Genomic DNA, 27,015 nt, shown 5'->3' with positions numbered 1-27,015 from the left:
GTAAAAAGAAAACCTTTTCTACAGTCGACCAAACTCAATGACCTTCAAAATACCCCCCCCCCTGTATAAGCGAACATTTAGTAGGGCATTCAACCTCATAGCTTCATATGGCCAAGGAAAAAACCTCCATAGTATTTTTTTCTTCCTGCAATGTTCCAACAAAAGGAGTAACTAGAAAGTGCTGTGATATCGTTTTATTTGTTCTCATTCACCAATGCCCCCCTTTTTTTCCTCCTGATAAAACAATATTTGTAGTTTCCAGTAGAACTGGGTTCAGAAAGACATTGCATTGTATTTCAAGTTATTGTGTTTGGTTCATTCCAGAAGAGGTAAGGTTTGATTGGTTGTTCCCAATGAATTTGACCAGAGCAAGTTTCTTTGTTAAGATGTTTTAAGTGGTTTCCTGAGACATACGGTAAGAGAGAGAGAGAGAGAGAGACAGAGAGACAGAGAGACACAAAGAAAGTTTTTGTATGGGTTTTAGATTGACCCCTGAAGGAAATCATTTTTGGAAACATGTTGGGCATTAACAACAAACTTGGGTGGGGGCACATGGCCAACTCCAGGGCTGAACTGATACTACCCTTGCTGGTACCTTTCCCGGGAAAACCAGAGGCTCACTATGTCAGGTTCCTACTGGAAGACCGGACAAATGCTAGAACGTTAGCAGTGGCAAAGTTTTTATCGGTGGTTGCAAGAATAAATGAGCCCTATATTCTAAACAAAATGCTTGTTTAACCTGGAGGTAGGCTGTATGAATTGTGTATTGATTTGTAATGATTTGTTGGGTCTCTGGACCGTAATAAAGATTGAATGATTGATTGACATGGCCAACGTTTCTCTTATGTGCACTTGATAAAATGGTCATTCATATTCTCCACTCCAAGAAATGTCCATCAGTTACCCGTCTATTATACCGTTGCAGAGATTCCACTAAATGTGTGCATTATGGTCCAGAATTACCTGATTAAAAGCTTGACATTCCAACCTGCATTGGATAGTGTCAGCACCATAAACAGCCTAACACAACTAGAATCCAGCAAGCCTGGCATCACCACATGGCATCTTTGGGCAGCTGCCAGTCCCGTCCCCCCAGTTACTTTTTAAATAAATAAATCTGGTGATCAGGATTGAGTGCCTACCATCGTAATTCACTGATGCTGACCCAGAGCAATGTTACATTGAAGTCATTGTGGGAAATTTAAATGGCAGTAGCCTGGCACCTCTCAGAGATTTACTACTGGATAAACTTGCCAATGGGGAGGGGCACTAGCATAAGAGGAGTGCCACCACTATGCCAATGCCTCCCCCAAGATACAATCCCTCCCTTTTCCGTTTTATCCAGTCTGCATTTTAAATAGCAACAGGTTTAGGACAATGTTGGTTCATGTTATGCACAAAAATCTCTTCTCAGCTCATGTCAAATTAAGGAGAAATTGTGCCCACCTCAAGTCTTGCTTGTAAATAAGGCATTTGTTTTCTTTTTCTTTTAAATCACACTGGCATTTGTAAGCATGCCTGATTTACTGGGCATTTTTACATTCGGTTTGTTCCAGTAGCCACTGAATTCCATCTACCAGTCCATCCAATGTGGAAACTTCAGTATCCTGAACCTGTAAAAGCCAAGAAAGAAGCAAATGTCAGTATCTTACACAAAGCTAAGGTGCTTGAGGTTTCAGCTTGATCGGCATGGAGCTGAAAGAAGAGTTTGGATTTGATATCCCGCTTTATCACTACCCGAAGGAGTTTCAAAGCGGCTAACATTCTCCTTTCCCTTCCTCCCCCACAACAAACACTCTGTGAGGTGAGTGGGGCTGAGAGACTTCAGAGAAGTGTGACTAGCCCAAGGTCACCCAGCAGCTGCATGTGGAGGAGCGGGGAAGCGAACCCGGTTCCCCAGATTACAAGTCCACCGCTCTTAACCACTACACCATTGCCTCTGTGAGCGAACTTCCTGTTGAATGAACTGTTTTACACTATTTATCTGGCAGGCATTGACTCCACCAGTCTCCAGCTAAAGCCTGCATTCCCTTCGCAATGCACAACTCGCGATGCACCTTAAGGCTGCCAATCGGCAGCTGCATCTCTGCCTGTCCCACACCTGGTATCACATATGACATGTGGGCAGGTGAGAACAGTGCAGGGAAAATACCCTTGTGGGCTAAATCTGGCCTACAGGCTGCTATAGACATACAGTCGTACCTTGGAAATCGAATCCGTTCCAGAAGACCGTTCAACTTTTAAAACGTTCAGAAAACAAAGCATGGCTTCTGATTGGCTGCAGGAAGCTCCTGCAGCCAAGTAGATGCTGCGGAAGCCCTGTTGGACATTTGGGTTCCAAAAGAACATTTGCAAACCAGAACACTCACTTCCGGGTTTGCGGCGTTCAGGAGCCAAAACGTCCGAGTTCCAGGGTGTTCAGAATCCAAGATACGACTGTACAGTGGTACCTCAGGTTAAGAACTTAATTCGTTCTGGAGGTCCATTCTTAACCTGAGGTACCTGAGGCAGAATCCGTCAGTGGGCGTTTCTTGAACCTTTTCCAGCATAAAAGTTGTTTGACGCCAAGTCTCCTCCTACTCTCCCTGCACGGAAGCCTTCTGCGCAGGGAGGGTGTGGGCAGAGGAGGACCCGTACTCTCTCCGCTGGTCTCCGGCGAGGAGTCTTGGAGCCTCCTCTCCGATCCCCCCACCTGCCCCCCTTCTCCACTGGTGTTACGCTGATTTCCTTCCCCAGCAGATGGGCTGCCTCTTTCCCCACTGGGACCCTCTCCTGCATCCCTCTGGAGCCTTCCCTCCGCCTCTATCTCCGATGGCAGTTCCCTGACACAGATCTACTCAGAAGTCAGTCACATTGGGTTTAACAGGGATTACTCCCATATAACTGAGAATAGATTGGTAGCCTCAATTTACACCAAGTGGAGTAATAGTGCTTCCAGAACCTATTGTCAATCTGTTTCATAATTCCAAAAGTGGAATGCAGGCTGGGGCAGACACTTAAACAAAACAAACAAGAGCAAAATAATAATAATAAATGCTACCATCCATGGCCGCGGGCCAAGCAGGTTCAGCTGCAGCTGATGCGCCATGTAAACACAAGGAATCCTTTCTATCTCAGCACAGGAAACGCAGGACAGGACAAGCAGAGGTCTATCTGTAGGGCCAAGGACTGGGTCAAGCATTGCTGCCAGCCAGTCAAATTCAAGTTGACGGTTGTTTCCTGCAAAAAGAGAGTGAGGAAGATAAAGGCTTTGCCACCCTCTGCCAGCTGTACCCTAAAAGCTATGTTGGCATCATTCAGAAGCCCTTACGTTTATTTAGTTTGTAAAGGTTTTCATTGGCATAAAGCATATACACACAACTAACTATACAGAATACAACAGATCCCCCAACAGATTGGGTGGTATAACATAATTATTCCTTTTTGACCCACACAGAGCAAAGCTCCTTACTTTTATCAACCTCGGCATCTGCAGCATAGATGAACCCATCGATTTGTCTGCACATGTTTTTAACGGGCTCGATCAGATTGTAATGCGTTTTCCCATCAATACTGGACTCCGTAGAGAACATCTTGTTGACAGGATCAGTGTCCTCTTCCTTCGCTCTGAGTCTTTCCTTGCTGGAAAGAGAGGAGAGAAAGCAGTTTCTTCAGATACTATGCACGAAGGAAGGAAGGAAGGGAGGAACTACGCAGAACTGAAGTTGCTAAGGACTAGTGCCTTAAGAAAGAACAGTGTAGTCTTTTGTACACATCTAGGCCAGGCAGTTCAAGCAGACAAACAATTCACAGGTCTACTCTGGCTCTTGGGAATCCAAGTTTCCACATTCCTGCTGAGTGAACAGAGCAAATGAGGCCATGTCCCAGATTGTGGCCAAAGGTTTCGTTGGAATAAACTTGCACAGAATAAGCACTTCTTGAAATGGGCTTGCTCTCCTCTTGAGACAATCCAGTTAGTGTTTGAAAATTCCTGTGTGAATCTACACTATGATAGAATCTAGAATTTTCTTCTTTTGGGACAATCCTATCCCTGTTGGAATACCGTTACTCGAGAAGAAAAAAGCAAGCAAGCGAAAAACAGCACCTTGGATAACAACTTACCTAGTTTTTGTATACAATGTCAGAATGGTGAATTTCTGGCCATTCAAACGAAATGTGACCCCTGATCCTATCCCTGTTTGAAACAAAGAAAGAAGAAATGAAAGGCAAAGAATTTGAGAGCTGGTAGGTTTTCAGAAGATCATATATCAATAATAATAATAATAATAATAATAATAATAATAATAATTTTATTATTTGAATCCTGTCCATCTGACTGGGTTGCACTCTGGTCAGGCAGCTTCCAATAAGTATAAAAGCATAATAAAACATCAAACATTAAAAATGGCCCCATACAGGGCTGCCTTCAGATGTATTCTAAAAGTTGTATGGTTATTTCCTTGACATCTGAAGGGAGGGCATTCCACTACCAAGAATGTCCTCTGCCCGGTTCCCTCAGAGACAGCATGAGCTTTAAATTCCCCCGATATAATAGATTGACACTGATATTAGGCAAACTGAAGCAGCTGCTGTTTTAAGTGTCACGGACAACAGTGTGGGTTTTTTTGTTTTGTTTTTAAATTGTGCAATAAATTATTTAGGCTCTGCTTCAGAGAGGGACAGAAGGGCTTATGTGAATTTTCCAATTCAGGTGCCGAAATAACTTGAGCAACCTTGGCTTTGGGCATGTGGACAAATAGGCCAACTTGATCCTCTACTGCTTGGTCCTGTCAAATCCAGTTAAGTCCAGTCGTGGCCGGCTCTGGGGTTGCGGCGCTCATCTTGCTTTACTGGCCGAGGGAGCCGGCGTACAGCTTCTGGGTCATGTGGCCAGCATGACTAAGCCGCTTCTGGCGAACCAGAGCAGCGCATGGAAACACCGTTTACCTTCCCACTGGAGCAGTACCTATTTATCTACTTGCACTTTGACGTGCTTTCGAACTGCTAGGTTGGCAGGAGCAGGGACCGAGCAACAGGAGCTCACCCCGTTGCGGGGATTCAAACTGCCAACCTTCTGATCGGCAAGTCCTAGACTCTGTGGTTTAACCCACAGTGCCACCCGCATCCCCTTGTCAAATCTTAGTCCTCCATTAATTCACAGAACCACCAACCTGGCCAGCATGCTTTAGGAGAGACAATGGGTCAGTGGCAAGGCACAATACTTGGCATCTTCTGTCAGACCCGCCCAAGACATGATGCTCCCTGAGACAGCAAGACAACCCACTGGGCCATCAGCTGAATCTTACTTCTTCAAAGGCTAGCTTGGGGCCTACAGGGGGCAGGCTGCATAACACACACACAAACATCCAATCACTACCTCCCCACCAGCATTTGCCACCTGAAGCCTCTGCCTCTCTCTGCCTAACGGGTAGGGCTGGTCTCACTCTGCCTCCAGCTGAACCACGTTCTGTAGCAGGGTCAGAAAACATCCCACACAGTATAAGAAGGCTTCAGATGTTCACCATGGCCATTTTCGTTTGCTTGTTTAAAAGAAAAGAAAATGGCATTACCGTGCATTTGTCTAGAAGGTCTACCGGCCAGCGGCAAAATATGTGGGCTCGCCATCATTCTGTGCACCAAAGATTCGTCCAGGTTTTCCAAGCCCGGCCCAAACATTGCAAAGCGAGGCTCTGCCTGCGTGATCAGCGACTGCAGAAAGGAAGTGACGGATCCGTAATAGGGCCGGCTGGCTTTCGGACATCTTTTACGCCTGGAGTAACACTTCTTGTACCTGTGTAAAAATTAAAAAGCAACAACCCACCCCATAATAATGAAAACTGAGTGCCAAATCTTAGGAGGAGTAAGGCAAGACTCAGCATGAGTTGAAGGGCCCCACACAAGAAAATGCTCAGTGCTGAGAACTCAGAGAGCCCAACAGATTTTAATGATATACAAATGGGCAAGTATATAATTGATGCCAAGAGTTAAAGAATGTTTACAAAAAGAGGAGTAATTTTAGAATCAGGCTTTAGAATGAAATTGTACCTTTAAATTACTTATTACTGAAGAGTGGTCCATTAATTTATGCTATCATAAATCCTTTTCCTTTTTTTGTTATATATATATATATATATATATATATACATATATATATATATATAAAATATGGAGGCATTCAGCACAATCCTTCATATGCCTATAAAGATGTACATTACCTATATGGAATTTTAGAGGATACTTACGCAGCCATGTAGTCACATGAGGCACTATTATGAAGTTCAAAAATGGATTTATTAAATATGTTTGCATCAGGGACTGACTCCCAATCAATAGAACGACAGGAAGGAAGATCGCGGATGAGAAAATAACGCCATAGCAAGGGATCCTGGATTGTTAGACTCCAGTAGTGGTTGGTGCTTCCCAAATTACTCAGATCTTTGGGTGTGAGGAAGGACATAATGTATAACTTCACATCTATCTGGAAAATAAAATTTAAATATGTCAGTGTTTGTAAAAAGCAAAAAAAAGAAGGAAAGGGTTCTGACCTCCCTTTGTCTCCTCAGCCTGGTCCTCAGACCCTTGTCGGCATAAAAGAGTCCAGAAGAATATCCTTGCAGAGTTTTATTCTTAAAAGTCCTTGTGCAAAACACGACTGAATAAAAATACACACCAGCACCAACCAACCCAAACACCAGCCTCAGCACAAACTAACATTTCTCACTTATATATACAACTTGGTGCAGACCGCTGAGTCATGCTGACCTAGCTTTATTCGCATTAAAGAAACAGCGGCCATTTTAGCCGGGACAAAATATTTATGCATAAATCATTTAGGAAACATAAAAACTTAACAGCAGCCCCTGACAAAATTTCCTCTTCACGTATATAAGAATGCATATATTTTTTAAAAAGATTTACTACAAAATATATGCTAACGGTATCGGAACCAGGCAGATCTACACCATGCATATAGAAGCCACGAATTCCCTGAAAGAATCTTGGGAATGGTAGTTTTCCCCTTTTGTTGCTGTTGTTTAGTCATTTAGTCGTGTCCGACTCTTCGTGACCCCATGGACCAGAGCACGCCAGGCATTCCTGTCTTCAACTGCCTCCCGCAGTTTGGTCTGACTCATGTTTGTAGCTTCGAGAACACTGTCCAACCATCTCGTCCTCTGTCGTCCCCTTCTCCTTGTGCCCTCCATCTTTCCCAACACCAGGGTCTTTTCCAGGGAGTCTTCTCTTCTCATGAGGTGGCCAAAGTACTGGAGCCTCAGCTTCAGGATCTGTCCTTCCAGTGACCACTCAGGGCTGATTTCTTTAAGAATGGATGCATTTGATCTTCTTGCAGTCCATGGGACTCTCAAGAGTCTCCTCCAGCACCATAATTCAAAAGCATCAATTCTTCGGCGATCAGCCTTCTTTATGGTCCAGCTCTCACTTCCATACATCACTACTGGGAAAACCATGGCTTTAACTATACGGACCTTTGTTGGCAAGGTGATGTCTCTGCTTTTTAAGATGCTGTCTAGCTTTGCCATCGCCTTTCTCCCAAGGAGCAGGCGTCTTTTAATTTCGTGACTGCTGTCACCATCTGCAGTGATCATGGAGCCCAAGAAAGTAAAATCTCTCACTGCCTCCATTTCTTCCCCTTCTATTTGCCAGGAGGTGATGGGCCCAGTGGCCATGATCTCTCCTCTTTCACCCTCATTAAAAGGTTCTTTAATTCCTCTTCACTTTCTGCCATTTTCCCCTTACAGAGCTATAACTCCCAGCACCCTGAACAAACCAGAGTTCCCAGGATTCTTTGGGGGAAGTCATATGCTTTAAATTTATGGTGTGAATATGCCCAGCAATGGACCTCCTAGTAAAAATAATAATGGCATAATAATATATACAAATAATCCCCTGATCTACCTAATACAGTGGTACCTCAGGTTACATACGCTTCAGGTTACAGACTCCGCTAACCCAGAAATAGTGCTTCAGGTTAAGAACTTTGCTTCAGGATGAGAACAGAAATCGTGCTCCGGCGGCGCGGCGACAGCAGGAGGCCCCATTAGCTAAAGTGATGCTTCAGGTTAAGAACAGTTTCAGGTTAAGAACGGACCTCCGGAACGAATTAAGTACTTAACCCGAGGTACCACTGTAATGTCTCATAACAGCCAGACATCTTTAATCACTGGATCCAGCAAGTATTAGAATTTAAGCAAGGCTAGGGGTGCTAAACAGGGTGCCAGACATTTAATCCTTGGGTCCAGCAAGCGTGAAAAACACATCAAGCCAAGTAATCGCGTGGGTGATGGACCATTAAGAGAGCAAAGGAAAGGGGTCTCTATGCAAGATGCCAAATGGGTGGGGCCCCTCCTCCAGCTCTCAGATAAGAACAAAATCCTGAGTTTGAGAGCTCCTTTCGCTGTGATTCGACCTAGAGGAAAAAGCTGCAGTCTGGAAAGGCAGAAGAAAACCCACAGAAGATTTTTGCTGCAATCCAAGACTGTGGTTATGGGGAAAACAATACCTTTTTGTTCTGCGAACCCCTCCATCGTAGACTCAGGTTGTATATATGTGTAAATAAACCAGATATCATAAGGACCCCGCAACCTCAGCTGTGCTTCATTCCCAAAAGGAAACACAGACCCTGGTTGAAAAGGCACTGGGACCCCCGGAGTCTCACAGCCCTCAAAGACTGGAATGGCACGCAGCAAAATATTGTTACAAAAGTTGGGTGCCATTCCCACTCTCTGCATGATTCCAGGGGGTTCCAGGCACTCACCCAGGGTCTGTGTTCCTTTGGAGAATTGAAGTCATAACCGAGACTGTCGTAGCTTTGAGAAATATGCTTTATTCACCTGTTTACACCTTCAAGTGCGCCTGGAGGGAGCCCAGATCTTACAGCATGGTCATTTCAAGAGGGGCTTGTTCCCCAAGCCATGGAGTCCAAAGCATTTATCCTAATTCTGCTGTTCCTAACAACTAAGCCTCCTTTATTCAGTTGCATTCTAATGGCCAGCTCTTTTGGTGCTTTGAAGTACTAACGGTTAATCTCTCTCCCTCCAGGTGTCACCTAACAAAGGGGTTCCCCTTACTTCATCAGCACCTGTAGATTGACTGGGATTAAAGACTGGTACACACTTAGGACATTTACCCAGGTTTACTCTGGGTACGCGGGTGGTGCTGTGGGTTAAACCACAGAGCCTAAGACTTGCCGATCAGAAGGTTGGCGGTTCGAATCCCTGCGATGGGGTGAGCTCTCGTTGCTCGGTCCCTGCTCCTGCCAACCTAGCAGTTCAAAAGCATGTCAAAGTGCAAGTAGATAAATAGGTACCACTCCAGTGGGAAGGTAAATGGCGTTTCCATGCGGTGCTCTGGTTTGCCAGAAGTGGCTTAGTCATGCTGGCCACATGACCCAGAAGCTGTATGCTGACTCCCTCGGCCAATAAAGAGAGATGAGGGTCGCAACCCCAGAGTCGGTCACGACTGGACCTAATGGTCAGGGGTCCCTTTACCTTTACCTCTTCACATGTTAATTGCTGATGCTCATAAGTCCACAGATTCCAATACTCTTGGATCTTGATGACATTCTCAAGATCCAGTCTTTACACATAAACACCTCAACCTCCTTGCATAACTCCCTTTCTAATACATAGAGATTGTCTTATAACATATCCCAGTTATAACACAGAAATTTTACTTAAATCCTAATATTCACTAAACCTAAACATTTTGCACCACAGATCTTTATAATATTAAAATAAAATAAAAATTGGAAAGTGCAAGTCCCTGACGTCAAAGGGGCGGGGCCGTGAAGGGACCAATGGGAAGCCGAGCGAACAGGAAGCTCCAACGGGGAACTTTTGGCAACACTGCTGGAAGCGGCGGCCGTTCGCCTCGCTGGGATGCGCCAGGCGGGCTCAGGGCGGCGGCGCGCTTACCGGCAGGGTCTCCAAGGCGCTGGGTATCGTCCTCTGCTTTTCCTCCTCATCTTCACCAGCGCGATCGTCGCTCTTCGGGAGCCTCTCCGGCTGCTGCTGCCCCCACTTGCCGCGCAGGACGCGCAGGCTGCTTCGCAGGAGCGTCTCCAAGCTTTGCCACTCCCCGCCGCCCTGCGCCATCGCTCCGGGGCGCACCGGCAACCCTCCCCGTCTCTTACTTAGCTGCTTCTTACTTAGCTGCGATTCAGCATCCCCGGCACTGCAGCAGCTGGAATCCTGCGCTCCTTGGCGTCGGAGCCCGGATCCCACCAGGTCTCAGGGGGAGGAAAGCGGCGTCCGCGCAAAGGCGAAGCGCGCGGTGGCTCCCTGCGGCCGCTGCTTGCGCGCAAGTAAAGTCTGGCGAAGAAGAAGCCGCGCCCCTCACCGGGATTCCGCCTCCGGTTTGTTCCGGAGGCGTGGGAGGCACTCGGGCCACCTCCCCTCCAGTCCTGCTGGCAACTGCGCGCTGCTGCTCCGGATTCGTGGCCAGCGCCACATAGTCCTGAGTTAGCGCGCGAGCATCGCAAGAAGCCAAACCCCCACGATTCGCAGCCGCGTGGAAGTTCCAGAAGTCGTGGTGCAATAAAAATACGCTCCAAAGTACGCATGAATAGTGGTCAAGGGTGATGGGAGTTGTAGTCAGTAACATCCACTGGTTGGCTACAGTGGACATGGAACAAGCTTGTTTTCTGCTGTTCTAAAGGGTAGGACACGAACCAATGGCTTAAAGTTGCAAGAAAGGAGTTAAGGTAGCTCAATCGGCAGAGCATGAGACTCAGGCTCAGGAATGTGGTTTCAAGCTCCACGTTGGGCAGAAAATTCATTGCAGGGGGTTGGACTGGTTCACCCTTGTCCTCCCTTCAAACTCTACAGTATTCTATGACATGGCAGGAGTCACCAACACTTCCACAAATCCATTCCATTCATTATCTCCCATCTGTTTCAAACACATTAACCCATCCCATCCTCCCAGCTTTTTCCCCTTCCATTTTTTGCCTCCCCCCATCAGCTCTGTTCCTCAGCCCCACCACCCTATGCAGCTCTCCATCTTAAAAAAGAACCAGCAGACTTGGCTTTGAACATTGTTTCAAAATGATACAGAAGTGGTATCTGACCTAATTATGACTACAAAAATTACAATTGCAAAAAAAAAACCTGGAAAAAGAGCTTGCCTCCTATTGTTTTTTAATGGCTCAAAAAGGTCTTGTCTGTTGTGACAATGGCTAAATTAACCTACTATAGGAGAATGCAAACTGACCCACTAAAATTATGGAGAAAAGAGTGTTCCTGATATACTGGAATAATACGGTAAGTGCAATGACAATGTACCTTACGTTGTTTTCAATTTATTGAAATGTTATTAGTTGGGTTTTCTTTTGCAATGATACATTTTTATTTATACAAACTTAAAAAATAAATAAAAAGAAGCTTCCATTGCACACCAACTTTTTAAAAAAGCCTAAATGTTGCAAGTGGAGGACAGTGATTTTCGAGGAGGAGCTGTCCGCCCTGCTGTCATCCCAAATAGTCCCTCCCGTGCCAATTAGGCCCTTTAAAAACCTGATGTAGGATGCAAGCATATATTTATCGTTAGCCCTGCCCTGCAGCATGCAACAGTTCCAAGGTGGGAATTAAACCATGCTAATGAATAAGCATTAAATGGGAAGGTTATTCTGTTCTCTTCCACCTAATCCACGTAGAAGAGGGAAGTATGAACAGGCAGCAAAATGCAAAAAGGGTTGTCAAAGCACAAAACATCGCCAGAGCAGCCCAGCAAGGACTGAGCGCATTCAGTGGCCACATGGTGCCGAGTGGCTGGGAGAATGAAATATTGTAGAAAAGGCAGACACCCAGAAACAGAGCACTTTACTGAGACATCGCTTCTCTGCTGGGGAGCAGAAATTCAGCAACATCAAAGTAACTCCAGACGTGGTAGCAACCCTAGAACTCCTGCAAACATGGAAATGACATCTAATTTTTATTTTGCATCCTTGCGTGCTGCTTATCTCTGTGCATGGGGCTGATGCCAAACTGGGTTTCCTCCAAAGTTTTAGGTATCTTCCATGGGTAAAATAATTATTATTTATAACAACAGCAATCATAATATATAATGTAACTGCAGCTACTTGGTAATCATTTTTAGTTATTTCTACGCAATTTCGCATGTGTTTTATGTACCAAGCAAAGCTAAATTATATGGATTTTAACCAGAACATCTTTCTTTGGTGCTGCTAACACAGCAGTTTGACTTCACTCCCCGCCCCAGCACACTCCATTGTCTCTAGATGGATGCCAACAACTTAGGTTTACCTGAAACTCTAACCTGGAGACCTATTCTGTGTCGGCAACTGGAGTAGCTTCTGAAGGATTACTGTAAAGTAACCTGTAAGGCAGTTTCGCAAACTGTACAGAAATTAAGTCAAGATATGCTCTGAAATGTTGTGTATTTGTTGAAAGGCACAAATTAGACCTTCAGGTTCGCAAGGAGCTATACAAGGTTGCCCCAGTTTTCTGGGAAGGCACACCATCCGCTTAAATCAGGGACAAGGAACTGCTAGCGTCTCTGCCAACCCCAGCCCACAGCACCTTTCTACCTGGCGTCGGGTGCCTCCACCTAGGCCCCAACACCCTCCTCTGCAACTCCCCCCATCTGCTCTGCTGCAAGCCAGCCCCCTGCTTCCCAGTCCCTCCCTCATTCCGCTCAGCAAAAGCGGTGGCTGCTGGGAGAAGGAGAGTTGGGAAGCTCTAGTTGCCATTCTTTGTGGTCAGTCCTCCAAGCTCCCTCGTGTTTTCTTGACTCAATTCTCTCCAGCAAAAGTGGAAGCTGCTGCAAGGAGAATGAGTCAGACAAGACAAGACACTGGGAATAGGTAGGGGAAGCATCCTTGGCACCTAACCCAATAAACATTCCTGTCGCTTCAGAACTTCCAAGGCCAACCGTGGTTAAGTGAAGATTTGGAGGAAGGGGGAAAAGTAATTTGTGGGGAGATAAAAAAAAGCAGTGCTCTAACCACCCGTGTCATGTGGTCCCCAATGGATTATTTGCAAGGGAATGTAGCCTCTAAAAGGAAAAATAATGTGTTCCCCCCATTTCTCAGTGGCCTTAAGTCAATTAGGCAGAAAACTGCTTAAAATAGTCCAGTATGAGCTTTGCATTTTTGGTATCCCAGTCATGCAGTCTCAATGGTCCTTCGCACACAGTTATGTATTTCAGGAGCACTTTCTCTCCCGTCTCTCGATGGTCCAGAACTTCGCTCTGTGAGCTTCCGGGTTGCTCCCTGCTCGCTCCTGCCTCTACGCTTCGACTTCGTTCCTTAACTTCTCTGCAGTACTTCAGTCCCCAGTAGCACATTTCTCCGCAGTACATCATAGCCAGCAGGTGGGTGTCGCTAAATATGCCTGCCAAAGGTAGGGGAGAGAAGCAGCTGAAGGCGAGCAGCGTTTCTGAATAGGCACAACTTCTATCTAATAGCTACATTTTGCAAATGACAAGGTTGCAATTTGTGAGCGACAAACATACAAGAGAAATCCCTAAAATTGCACCTGTTCCTCTTCACAAATTCTGTAAGGTAAAGGGACCCCTGACCATTAGGTCCAGTCACGGACAACTCTGGGGTTGCGTGCTCATCTCGCTTTATTGGCCGAGGGAGCCGGCGTACAGCTTCCGGGTCATGTGGCCAGCATGACTAAGCTGCTTCTGGCGAACCAGAGCAGCGCATGGAAATGCCATTTACCTTCCCGCTGGAGCTGTACCTATTTATCTACTTGCACTTTGACGTGCTTTTGAACTGCTAGGTTGGCAGGAGCTGGGACCGAGCAATGGGAGCTCACCCCATTGCGGGGATTCGAACAGCCAACCTTCTGATCGGCAAGCCCTAGGCTCTGTGGTTTAACCCACAGCGCCACCCGCGTCCCTACAAGTTCTGTAGTGTGCAGCATAAAGTTCCCAAGATACTGGTCACAGGTGGTTTATTCCAATTGGGATACCAATGTAGTTCTTGTGGAAAGGGGAGTGTGCAAGCCAGTGGCCCATGCATGGAACAGTAAACCATAGTTTAGCATTGTGCCTGACCTGGGCTCAAGTGTGGGTGTAAGAGGTCCATTGACAAAAATCTCACAATTTACTCAAGGGTGATACTTTTTTAGACTGTGAAAATAAAAACAAAAATAAGCTTATTGTCGCATCAACTGTGTTCTTTTACTTTGCTGTTAGGATCATTTAATGTAGAAGATAAGGCAGTTAGTAATGTATGTCCTTTACTTGTTCCTGTTTGGTTTCTCAATCAGTTGAGAATGCTTTCTTCCTACTTAACCAACCACCTCCTAAGGTAGGCAAAAAATAATCAAAATTATAGATGGGGCCTCTGGAGGGAAAGATAGTGGGTGGCTTAAAATAGCTTATATCCAAGATTCTCTTTGATTGGTGGTTCTTTTAAACAACTCCTCTAAAAGAAAAGTATACCAAAAAAGCACCATACGGAATATTTACCTTCATGTATTAATCTAGCCGTGTCTGTGTCTTGAAACACGAAGTCTTCAATGGGATGATCAGAACATCTGAACTCAAGCATCTTCACCAAGTACTGGATTCCTTCATTAAGAAACTGAAGGAGAATATATAAGCACTGCATTTTATGTATTAATCTTAAACTTCATTTCCTCCTTCTGAAAGAATGTTCCCCCTCTTCTAGTCACAAAGCTGAAAAAACAGTACTACCGTATTTTTCGCTCTATAACACGCACCTGACCATAACACGCACATCGTTTTTAGAGGAGGAAAACAAGGGGAAAAAATTCTGAATGAAACAGTGGATGTATCATTTTTGTGCCTCATGCTGTGGCCACAGACATGTGATCTGATGGTGAGTTTGGGGTAGCCCAATGCAAAAATTCTGAGAATCCCTGTGCATCTGTGCTTTGTAACCACGTTTTTGCACCATTGTGGCCCCAGGCAACAGTGGGTGCGTGATTTTTTTGGTGCAGGCTGTAGCCATGGACATGTAATGTGATCTGATGGTGAATTTGGGGTGACCCAATGCAAAGATCCTGAGGATCCATGTGGATCCGTGCTTTGTAACCATATTTTAAGTGGGGAGGGAAGGAAAAACACAGAAGGGACAAGGAGCACAAGAGGGGTGTGCAGAGAAGCAGCTGGCTAAGAATGCAGGAGATGGGTTTAACGGGAGGGAGGAAAGGAAGGCAAAAGTTTTCCCCCCCACACCCACCCAAGCCAGCCCTCTCTCTCTCTCTCCCCCCCCCACCTGCATGTTTTCCGGCTGCCTGCGAGTCCCTAAAATGCTTCCCTGGACGCAGCAGCACCGGAGCACGGAGAGGAATTAGAAGGAAGGACGCGATTCTTTCCTTTCCCCTCTGCTTGCCTGGAGGGGAGGGGATTTGCCTGCTCTTTGTTCCGTTTGAGCAAACAGGAACCGAAACAGAAAAGGGTGGGCAGTAAGACCCTGAGGCAGAATGCAGGAAAGCAACAGCTTCCTCTCTCACGGAGCTCCCTCCTCCCTGACGCGCACGATTGGATTTTTGCTGGATTTTTGCCCCTGCGCTCCGGCCAGTCGGCTCCAGGGACCACACATTCGCTCAATAACACGCAGAGACATTTCCCCTTACTTTTTAGGAGAAAAAATATGCGTGTTATAGAGAGAAAAGTATGGTAAATATGACAAACAGGACTCAGTCATGGCATGAGAGCAGTCGGGTGCAAAAGAACCGCTTAATTTACACAACTCCTAAAGAAGGCAAACACAAGCTGTTGCTTTAATACTGAGCCAGGCGATTGGACTTTACAGCTCAGTATTATCTACACTGATTGGCAGTAGCTGTCTGGTGTCTCAGGGCTGGGCAAGACTCCTGTCAATGGCAAAGATTGAACCTGGACCTTCTGAATGCAAAATACGGGGTCTACCACTGTGGTACAGTCCTTTACCTACAGTCAGGTAACCTTTCAAACCTCTCTCGTATACTAAGGAAAAGAGACAAACATTAAATTGTAAATTAAATCTGGACGAAGATTGGCAGGATCTATGCAATCCTAAACATGCTGGGCTTTATTTACCAAGTTTGCATGACGTCAGCTAACAGAGCAATCCTAACCCTGGCTGGGCAGCAACAAAGCATGATGGAGTGTTGTAGCCACGGCTGTATCTGCAGTCCTGCTGCTCTGCTGGGCAGGACTGAAGGCAAAACCTTGCTCTCTCCGCCGTTGTCTCAAAACAGATGGGTGCCAACAACAACTTTTTAAGCAGAAAGGGATTTACCTTTTTGAACAAATCGGTCTTATTCATCAACCTCTCCTTCCTTCCTTTCACCGTGTGGCAAAACATGTAGAGTAAGGCTCCTCTCCTCCAGTAAAGACATTCCAGCAGTTCTACACCAAGCACTGCGAGTGGCTGGAAATGAATAAATAAATCAGATATCCACACTGATTAAGATGCCTAAACCTTGAATAAAAAGGGCAAACATAGCATATTTGGAAATGAGTTGGTGGAATGAGTTTTGAGGTTTTTTTAAAAATAGTGTTTCATATCTTTTAATGTGAATGTCTCCCAACGGCATGAAACAAATCAGATTTGTACGCTGTAGCCACACTCTGAGGGATTCAGATTCACAAGACACAGGAAACCCAACTGTTTGTAGAACTACATATATTGAACAGAGCTGACTGGGTGCACAACTAAAACTTCCACACGCAAAGCCTGTCTCAATTTATTTCCCCTCTGGGCTTCCCTCATTGTATTATCTCCATTATATTCAATTACAGTGTTAACTTGGGTTACGAACACCTCGGGTTACAAACACTTTGGGTTACAGACTCCGCTAACCCGGAAGTAGTACCTTGGGTTAAGAACTTTACCTCAAGATAAGAACAGAAATTGCACGGCGGCAGTGGGAGACTCCATTAGCTAAAGTGCCTAAGGTTAAGAACGGTTTCAGGTTACAAACAGACCTCCGGAACAAATTAAGTTCGTAACCAGAGGTACCACTGTACTGCCTTAAAAGGAGCTGTGCACATTTCACTCATGCTATTGGAAACAGGTAACACACCAAACTATTTTTTTAAAAAAATTGTTCTTTTTGCAAAGTATAACAGTCATTCCCTGACTTAACCACAAATAATAGTTTCATAAATAACATTTAAAGAGAAGCAGTTGCTTGAGGTTACACGCTTTCCACTAATATTCAGGTATTACTTTTGCATCGGCCTTCCTGCATCAGTTTCCCTAGGTCAAGGATGAGAAATCTGTGCCTGTCCAGATGCAGCAGAACTACAGCTCCCATTATCTCTACCCATTGGCCACACCAGCTAGGGCTGAAGGGAATTATAATCAAACCACATCTGGAGGAATACCAGTTCCCCATCCCTTCAACTCCTGCTGCCACCCTATTCAGCAGATGGGAGGTTATGCCAGAACTCAAGGGCATATCAGTGTGAAGTGACATCTGTCTCCACGGATATTTGATACCCAGCTCCTGAATTTAGTTTTCATTTAAAGAGAGAAAAGGTCATTCGCCTTTTATTGTGGTGAAATAAAACAAAACAGGCAGGCAGGGTCCTATCAGAATGGGTGCAATCCAATGTATCCTTGAGCAAATCTTACTAACTACAATGAAACTTACTTTTGCATGAAATATGCATAAGATTTGTGTCACACTGCATTCCAGTAATCTAGCTAATGAGTAGAAATGCACTGAGGTAAAATTATAAGCAACAGGTGATTATTTTAAATAATTAATTTCATTTTCTTTTATTAAAATTCAATCTTAAGGCAACTCAATGGGTGGTATTTAACTATGTTTTACTCAGAGTAGAGCCACTGAAATTCATGAACATAACCAGGTGAGTCTCATTAATTTCAGCAGGAAATTACTCAGAATAAAACTTAGCTAAATAGCACCTAAAAACTTTAAATTAGGTTATGTTGCCTTTATTTAGATGCAAGCCACTGTATTGCATTATCCTCTCAAATCTTAGGGAACCCACCACCAACACAAAAATTATGGCTTGAGGCCTGACAACAGTGAATTTCCCTAAATAAAAGTTCAATATAACCATTGGATGGCAAGTCAGTACTTATCGCTGATAATACCACTGAATGCTATGGGCTGAAAAATTCAAAACAAAGAAAATGAGAATACAATCTGAGCAGAGACACTGAAGGCAACAGGGCTTAGAGGTTGTTTTTGTGTGTTACATGAAATTTAAAGAAATACAGGCGAATGAGACTTAACACTTAGTACTCACTTCTTGAGATGTACCGCTTTCATTGATCAAGATCTCTGGCTCTGAAAGTGTGTTGATTAGTTCCTCAACTTTCTGCAAAGAGGACTCCTCTGGAAAGTCTTCATCGACAAGCTGGTTCTCCTCAAAATATGTGATATCCAGGACGGCCTTTAAAAAGGTGGAAAAATATCAGCACCACAATCTGCAACCTGTTTCGTCCTCCCTAGTTGACAGTCCACCTTGTCCAAGTAAGCTCTGAGTAGTGCTATATTACTAGTAGGTCACGAAGAGTCGGACATGACTAAATGACTAAACAAAGTACTATGTTAAGGCAACTTTCTAAGAAGGGGATTGAAAGCAAGTTCCTTCTACATTTCCCGCTCTCCCCTGACCAGGCTGTAAGGATTTCTAAACCATAAGTTTACAAACCACAGTGGAAAGGATGGATTTGCTAATACCAGCGTTGGGCTGGATTTAACCTGTACAAGTATTTTCACTGCTGTATCCTGGAATCCCTTTCCGAAGATCAGGATAGCATGTTAGAATATACAAATGGGGGGGGGGGGGAGACACGCATCACTGATCATTGCAAGACCACATTTACCTTCAACACTTCCAGGTCACCAATACCTTCTCTGTAACCTCAGAATTTGAAAATTAAGCATCCTGTGGTGGATATTAGCATAATAGGTCTGCTAGTCTCTGCCTTGACAAATATACTGATGCAATGAATCAGCTCAGCACCTCAGTTTTAAGGCTGTTCTGGAAGGGGTCGACTTCAGTGGTATAAGACATGTTTTACAAACAGAAGGTTCCAGCTTCAGTCTTTGACATTTCCAGTTAAAAAGGGATTAGGTTCCAGGTGGTAAGAAAGACCTTGTAATCTTGCTGCCAATCGGAGTGGGCAAAGCTTGACTTTTATCAATAAAAGCCTGATAAGGCAGTTTCCTATGTGCCTGCTCTACACTGGCAAGAATTTGTGCTAGCAAGTATTGCTGTGTTTATCAACCACTGTCTTAAGTCATCTCACTTATATCTGGGGCAAGCAGTCTGAGCAAATCTAAGAACAGTGAAGGTCAGAAGTTATCATGTTATGGCTATATAGCCGTATCCAGTGCTTTTTTTTTTCCTTTAAAATTTTTTTTAGGGGTACTAAAACTCTCTTTTAACTCAAGAAAATCACCGTTTTATAGTTCAAATCGGGAAAAATAAATACAGTAAATGGACAAAAATACAAAGATTCACAAAATGTTTAGGGGTATGCGTCCCCCCCCCCCCCCCCGGAAAAAAGCAGTGACCGTATCAAGCCCTCCTAATTTCTTTAAAATAAAATTAAAAAACGAAACAGAAACTAGAATACATAACTACTCTACATTTTAAGCCACAGAAAGATCAAGGCAGAAAACTGCATTTAAGCCAATTTAATAAGTCAATGGAATCACAAACGTAAGCTTATCTTAATCACCATTAAGCTAGTTTTTTATTTGTGTCACTGAAATTTGACAACAGCACCTCAGTTTATACATACAAAATAGGGTAAATAAATCAATAAAAATAATATTTATACCACACCCATAAACTAGTTCATGGACTGCCCTGTCTGTTCCTTTAAACATACAACTCTAAGATGTATTCACAGTGCTATTAATCTTAACCCCATTCCAGTTTAACCACAAACAAAGCATTTATTTCATATTGACTTTCACTGGGAAATTCTCTTATTCGCCAGTACGAACCATATTACAGTTCACATATTATGAATCCTATTGTCCAAGCGTGCTTAAAATTGCAGCCTAAAAAGCTGAAAATTCATCACTGCACAGTACCTGTGTATAAAGTTGCAGGAGTTTGGAAAGTGTGCCATTTTCTCCAGGCTGGTTACAAAGGTCCGTCAAGTTTTCCAGTGTAGCAGAAGCTTGCATTAAGAAGGGATCTGTTGATGAAAAGAGACAAAGACCTCATCAAAAACACAATCCATATAAGACAGTATTTCCCCCACAAACATCATTGAGATATTACAGTATTCAGAACCTGTAAAACATTAGCGCCTCATGCAAAAGCTTCTGCACGACCCAATCCTGCACCACAGGGGTGCAAAAGTTTCCATGCAACCCAGAGTCCCCAATGTGGGGTTCGAAGCAACAGTCTCATACTGAGCTACAAAGGTGCCACAAAAAACTTGCCTGACTAGAACAACAATCCATTAGATTTTTCAACCCTTTCTGGATCCATGACCCCCAAGAAATTAGAAGGGGCTCAAGTGTGATACAGAACCCCACCCCCACCCCCCAAAACCCTTACAACATAGATAATGAATGAGAAACCCTTTACAAATCCAGGAGAAGGCAGCTGCTCTCAGCGGCAGAGCACCTCCTTTGCATGCCAAGGCCTCAGGTTCATCCAGGTAGGGCTGGCAAGGTGCCTTTGACTGAATCCATCAGAGAGTTGCTACCAGCCAGTGTTTGCAACAACAAACCATATGCACCCATGGTGTGGATCAGGCAGTTTCCTACGTCCTTAGGTTTGCAATCCTATGCAGACCTAGACATCTAAGCTGGGGAGAAGGCCTTGCTTCTGGTTGCACATCCATGGACATATACAGGGCTGGATTTAGGTTTGATAAGGCCGTAAGCTACCGAAGGTAGCGGGGCCCTTTATATGTCCAGCTGTCCTTTGTCAAAAACAGATTGGCGCCGTTTTTTGTGTTGAATATATACTATATGGTAATTTATGGATCTAATAGGTATCTAAAGCCATTTGCACGTCGCCATGCAACGAGTCCAACAAAGGTCCGAATAGTAAAACCTATGGTTTTCCCAGTAGTGATGTATGGAAGTGAGAGCTGGACCATAAAAAAGGCTGATCGCCAAAGAATGGATGCTTTTGAATTATGGTGCTGGAGGAGACTCTTGAGAGTCCCACGGACCGCAAGAAGATCAAACCTATCCATTCTGAAGGAAATCAGCCCTGAGTGCTCACTGGAAGGCCAGATCCTGAAGCTGAGGCTCCAATACTTTGGCCACCTCATGAGAAGAGAAGACTCCCTGGAAAAGACCCTGATGTTGGGAAAGATGGAGGGCACAAGGAGAAGGGGACGACAGAGGACGAGGTGGTTGGATAGTGTTCTCGAAGCTACCAGCATGAGTTTGACCGAACTGTGGGAGGCAGTGGAAGACAGAAGGGCCTGGCGTGCTCTGGTCCATGGGGTCAAGAAGAGTCAGACACAACTAAACGACTAAACAACAACAATGGAACCAGTCCATGCAGAATGTAAGGCACCCTATATATAGAAATGAGCAAACCAGTGATATTTTAGGGAGCAGGCTAGCAGGTGGCACCCATTACTTACATCACAGGAGCCTACACAACACAAAACATTGTTGCTGTATGTAGGTTTTATTCTATTTGTGTGTTTTTTCTTATATTTTGGAAATGTACATCCATTTCCCCCCCTTTATTTGCAGGCCCCCAAGAGAGTGGGGCCCTAAGCTATAGCTTGTTTAGCTTATACGTAAATCCGGCACTGGGCACATACCCCACAAATGCTGCCGGTGGCGAAAAAACCCAAGAAATGGGAGGTTTTTAATTAAGAAAAAACATACCCTAAAACCAAGGACCGCCCAATTAAGCTTAAAGGGGAGAATGGGAGGTTCAATGCAAACAGGAAGCGCTTCTCCCCGCAGCGGGTTTCGCAGTTTTAACCACCCCGCTCTTACCATCGGAGGCTTCTTCGCTTTGGCTCGAGCGCTGCAGCCTTCCTTTGAGCGCCGCAAGCCGCAGCCGCAGCTCGGCAGCGAAACCTGCCCCGGCCATCCGGAACGCGCGGAGCTCGCCTCCCGGGTCCAGACTGGCAGCTGCTACGCAGACCACGCCTCTTTCTTTCTTTTCCTCGTCACGTGATATGCTCCAGCCCAGAGGAGGGGAGGATCGCGCCGCGGAGGCTTTGTAGCCACGAGAGATAGGAAAAGTATAGAGGGGGGCAACTTGCCTGGATTCCTAGGTTTTAAAACCGCTGAGGCCACTTCCGGGTTTTGGGACACGCACATCCCCAGCCATCGATACTGCAGATCTTGGTTCAGATTTAATTCACAGTGGAGCATTTGTCTCTTTTTCTTTACAAAATCGGTTTGAAAGGTGACCTGACTGTAGGTCTAAAGGACTATAACCGCCTTTTTTGGGGGTGGGTGGGGGGAATTGTTGTAAAGTCAGCAGCTCATTTGCACCCATCCTGTTTGTTTTTTGAGCTTTGAGTTTGGAAGTAAAAACAAACAAACTTGAACGCTCTTTCAAAATGGGGAAATGACGTTCACAGCCTAAATATATAAAATGAGCAGCACTTTATTCCCGCCCACCCCCTTCGGTTTCTTGAAGATGCTTGAGTTCAGTCAGATGTACTCACCACCCCATTGAGGACTTCTTGTTACAGACACAGACAAGGCTAGATTAATGATGATGATAAATATTTCATTTTCTTTCAGAGGAGTTGTTTAGAAGAACCATAAACCAAAGCTATCTTGGATATAAACTAGCTTAAACCACCCATTATCTATGCCTCCAAAGGCCCCATCTATAATTTCGATTTATTATTTTTTGCCTACCTTATGCGGTGGTGGTTAAGTAGGAAGGAAGCATTCTCGACGGATTAAGAAACCGAATAGGAACAAGTAAAGGACGGGTATTTCTACCTGTGTCTTACCATCTTCCAGATTAAATGACCATCACAGGAACGCAAGAGTTGATAGGGCAATAATCATCAAAAGTAAAAACACAACCGTTAAAATTTCTAGGGGATTTTATTTGTATTTTGCAATTGGGGGGTGGGAACCGTATTTTTATTACACCACGACTTCTCGAACTTCCACGCGGCCGCAATTGCATCGCCCATCGTGTGGATTCTGCAATGCGCGCGCTAACCCAACACTACGCGGCGCTTGGCCACGAATCTAGAGGCGGAGTCACGGGGGAGGCGGGGCGCGCCCCGCCATTGCGCAGTATGTCCCAAGGGAGCCACCGTAGGGCAAGGGAAGAGCAGCCCCGCCCCTCCCGCCGCTTTGAATTGACTTTGAATTCAAAGCCGCGCACGGAACGCTGCCCCTCCCTTCGCTCAGCAACCGTCACTTTCCTGTCGTTAGCGGGCGGGATTTACCCTCGTCGCCCTTTCGGCCGCCCTCTGCCCCGTCCTGTCAGGGCGAGGGAATGGAGGCCCGGCGGGGCCTGTCCCAGGCCAGCCCCGACGCTGAGGGAGACAAAGCTAGGGCGAGCGGGCAAGAGATGTCGCCGCCGCCGCCACAGCAGCAGCCACCCCGCCGGCTCCCGCTGCCTCTGCTCTCCTCCTGCTCCGGGTGTCTGATCTGATCTGTGCCGGCGGCAGAACATTATATTTGCCGGAGGGGACATTCGCGCCGGCTGCAAGGAGACTGGCGTCCCCATAAACTGCAAGGCTGCCGACGGAGGAGATGGGAGGCCCACGGCATTGCCAGCTTTGTCGTCGCCCTGGGTTACAATACCCTAAAGAAACCCACTGCCTTCACCCGCGTTTCGGGTTTCGAGGCCTATATCCTGGAAACCAGATGGCTAACTCTCCACGATGACCTGACCTGCCTTTTGCGGGACCCTCCTCCTTCTTTTCCCTGTTCAGGGAAGTTTTTAATGTGTGACATTTTAATGTATTTTTAATCTTTGTTAGAAGCCGCCCAGAGTGACTGGGGAAACCCAGCCAGATGGGCGGGGTACAAATAATAAATTATTATTATTATTTGCTAGGATCCCTCTTAGTCCCAGAATAAAGCAGCTGAGAAAGAAGAAGAAATGGCGCCACCCCAAGCTGCAGCAGCGATGCCCTGCGTGCCCAAGGCTTGTGAGAGTTCGTTGCCAACAGCAGCCATACAAAACCAAACCAAACAACTGGATGCTTTGCCGAATTCTAAAAATCCGCCTGGACACCATTTTTAACACTGAAAAAGAGGATGTGACCTTGGGGGCCAGTCACTGTCTCTCAGCCTTACCTACCTCACAGGGTTGTTGTGGGGATACGATGGGGGAGAGGAGAAGTAGATTTGCTGTCTTAACTCTTTGGAGGAAGTGATGAAGATAAATGGGGTGGATGGGTAGGTAGGTGGGTAGGAAGACAGGTAGATTCCCCTTTCAAATAACTCAGTGACACTCTCAGGATACAGTCATGGCGGCTCATGGGACCCTCAGAATCAGCCAGCTCAGCAGCGTATTGTACTAAGTCCCAAAGTGCACTTGGAGCAGCCATGAACTCAGCTAGGTGGCAGTTGACTCCAAAGCCAACTGAAGGCATTCTGGAATTTCCCTGTCCATGCATGGCCCCCATTGTGAGTTCACCAGCCCAAGGTTCTCCAGAACTCCCATTGGCTGATCTTCTGGAGTAGACGAAGATTTTCTGGGCCCCTAAGGCAGTGGCATAGAGAGCCCTAGTGGCTGGCATCTGCCTGCCACCTCCCCCTCAGCTGGCCTCCAGCAGAAGGGTGCCTGGGAGGGATGCAGCAGCTCAGGTGCCCTGCAGGCCCTGCGCTGGCTGCAAAAGCAGCGTGGGGGGCAGCGCCCGAGCCACTGTGTCCCTCCCAGGCGCCCTCCAACTCACAATGGGGCAGGGTGCCTTGATGTACCACCACCCCACCCCCCAAGAAAAAAATGCCCAGGGAAATGCCCCCCCCCCATTCTAGGCCCCTAGGTAGGTAGGAAGACAAGTAGGTTCTTTTTACCTTCTAAAGAATTTCATGTTTCCGCCTTCCAGCCCCTGGCTGCACCAGTCCTTCATTTCATTCAGGTAATGGAGGGCAAAAAAACCCCAAAAGGCAGGTGGCACAGATGCTACTTAGCACAGCAATTATGATGGAGAAAGGTGCCACCCTGATGCCTTCCTCAGAGATACTGCGTGGTTCACAGACCTCAGGATTGTGTGCTGCTGGAGCTGTGTCCCTCCCATGTTGCCTGCAAAGAAGCGTGGGGCTTGCGCCCAAGCTGCTGCATCCCTCCCAGGCACCCTCCACCCAGAGGGCAGCTGAGGGGGAGGCGGCAGGCGGATGCCAGCCTCACACTGCTTTTTCAGGCAGCGCAGGACCTGCAAGGCACCCAAGCCACCTGCAGGGCACAGCTAGCCTCAGTGACACTCTGGATGGGGCATGCTGGCGAGTCTGGGAATATCCCCCCCCCCAGTTTAGGATATTCCACCATTCTTTAGAAGAGTTTCTTTTAGCAATGTTTCTTTTCTTTTAGGAATTTGTTCAATACAAGTACTGTATATGTCAAACAAAGCTTTAATAATAAAGAAAATTGTAACATAACATACTGTCTGAGAGAAACTAAAACAGCATCATGAGGCAAGAATGACAGTTGGCCTGTCCATTTGAACTTAACCGAACACCCGAAAGGAGGGGCCGATTCCAGAGCACAACACATAAGCCCTGCCCACCTGATGCCAGACATCCTAATAAATGTCACAAATGTTACAATCTCTTCACTGTGCCTAATTTGAATTAATAAAATTTAGCACATAACTTCTCATAACTTTCAACAAAGGCTTTGCTAAAATATCAGCTGTCATTTCCATTGTTGGACGATACTGCATTTCAATAAACCCATTCTGGCTCAAATCTCTTATTGTATAACATTTTAGGTCTATGTGCTTAGTACGTGTATTTACCTTCTCTGACCGCACCAATTTCAGACAACCCTGATTGTCTTCCATAACCTTAATGAGCTTTGAATCTGGCATTCTGAGATCCCCTAAATTAAAAAATGGGTAGGCAAACTAAGGCCTGGGAATCGGATCCGGCCCACGGACGGTCCGGGAATCAGCATGTTTTTACATGAGTAGAATATGTCCTTTTATTTAAAATTCATCTCTGGGTTATTTGTGGGGCAAAAGAATTCATTCATTTTCCTCCCAAAAATATAGTCCGGCCCCCCACAGGCTCTGAAGGACAGTGGATCGGTCCCTGCTCTAAGCCATTGTGCTTCTTCACACGTTTCTGAAGCAGAAAAATACTCTGCTGTCATATGACTTCCACACAAACAAATGGGAACAAATGCACAGTAAAACAGTCTAACCTTTGCATAACCTTGGGCCAGCAAATTTGGATGAATGCTCAATAAACAGCTCATCTAGAGGCGACCTTTGTTGCTTTTTCATTCTGCACTGGATTACTTATGCATGAATGTAGCACATGAAATGCAGACTATGTGAGGTGGCTTGAAAGTAACTGCCAAATAAGGTGTTCTGTATACCTGAACGGATACTCAAAGTTATAAGAAACTTAGATGAATGCTATCTTGTGGCACATGTGCAATTTTGATATAATGAAGTGTTTCAGAAGTGAGTTTTAAGTAGATCTTGCAGCAGGTTGAATAGCATCTTCTAATCAGAAAAAGCTCAACACAGAGATGCAGCAATGTGAATAAATGTAACCAGTCTCAATCACAGAGTTGACTAAAATGTTGACATTTGCTGTACCAAAAGATTATATTACATTTTTTAAAGGATTCCACGTCCCACAATGTGCCTACAAAGCCATACTTTTTACTCCAGATTTACTACATGCATGATGTTAGTCCACAGTGTAATCCAATTCTTTAAAAAGCACACAGGAAGTTGCCTTATAAGCAGCTCAGGCTATTTGTCTACTTAGCCTACCACAATCTGCCCAGTGTTACCGGTATCTGCTTAGCCTTCCCCAGTCTAGGTTCCTCCAGATGCTACGCACACAGATGTGCTGTCTGAGGCTGATGGGAGTTGTAGTCCCAGGCTGGCCTTCACTTGGGTCCACTTTATAGCCCCTCTTTCAAAAGTCTGTTGGTTTGCTTTTG

General features: G+C 45.5%; 2 protein-coding genes across 3 annotated transcripts; both read right to left on the bottom strand.

Moving 5' to 3' along the window:
- Window positions 1-179: 179 nt before the first annotated feature.
- LOC308458218 (F-box only protein 4-like) lies at window positions 180-11,009 on the bottom strand. 2 transcript variants are annotated; one of them, XM_080973082.1, is made up of 7 exons: window positions 9,912-11,009; window positions 6,222-6,457; window positions 5,550-5,770; window positions 4,102-4,174; window positions 3,452-3,621; window positions 3,041-3,219; window positions 180-1,613 (listed from the first exon to the last, which is right to left on the bottom strand). In XM_080973082.1, exons 1-7 carry the CDS (start codon window positions 10,089-10,091, stop codon window positions 1,524-1,526), a joined length of 1,149 nt encoding a protein of 382 aa, XP_080829208.1. In that variant the 5' UTR covers window positions 10,092-11,009; the 3' UTR covers window positions 180-1,523. The 2 variants fall into 2 exon arrangements, with proteins under 2 accessions (XP_080829208.1, XP_080829207.1); XM_080973081.1 differs by having other exon boundaries at window positions 10,145-11,004.
- A 271-nt stretch (window positions 11,010-11,280) lies between these two features.
- Window positions 11,281-22,298, bottom strand: RIMOC1 (RAB7A interacting MON1-CCZ1 complex subunit 1). The gene is given in 7 exon segments (XM_080972990.1): window positions 11,281-13,349; window positions 14,440-14,554; window positions 16,220-16,351; window positions 18,205-18,351; window positions 20,010-20,116; window positions 21,900-22,106; window positions 22,109-22,298. Coding segments are annotated over 7 exon segments (1,170 nt in total). The 5' UTR covers window positions 22,284-22,298; the 3' UTR covers window positions 11,281-13,062.
- Between the last annotated feature and the right edge of the window lie 4,717 nt (window positions 22,299-27,015).

The sequence above is a fragment of the Podarcis pityusensis genome (genome assembly GCF_964106645.2).
Source record: "Podarcis pityusensis genome assembly, chromosome: 11".
NCBI lineage: Eukaryota > Metazoa > Chordata > Lepidosauria > Squamata > Lacertidae > Podarcis > Podarcis pityusensis.
This window is presented reverse-complemented; position numbering and strand designations above follow the sequence as displayed.

What these genes read in the sequence shown, in the direction of transcription:
- LOC308458218 (XM_080973082.1), bottom strand. Translation starts at nt 10,091, where the DNA reads ATGGCGCAGGGCGGCGGGGAGTGGCAAAGCTTGGAGACGCTCCTGCGA. An exon ending in ACATTGTATACAAAAACTAG is followed by an intron (nt 3,622 to 4,101) that starts GTAAGTTGTTAT and finishes CTCTCTTTCCAG; the next exon opens with CAAGGAAAGACTCAGAGCGA. An exon ending in TTGGCCCGCGGCCATGGATG is followed by an intron (nt 1,614 to 3,040) that starts GTAGCATTTATT and finishes TGGCTTTTACAG; the next exon opens with GTTCAGGATACTGAAGTTTC.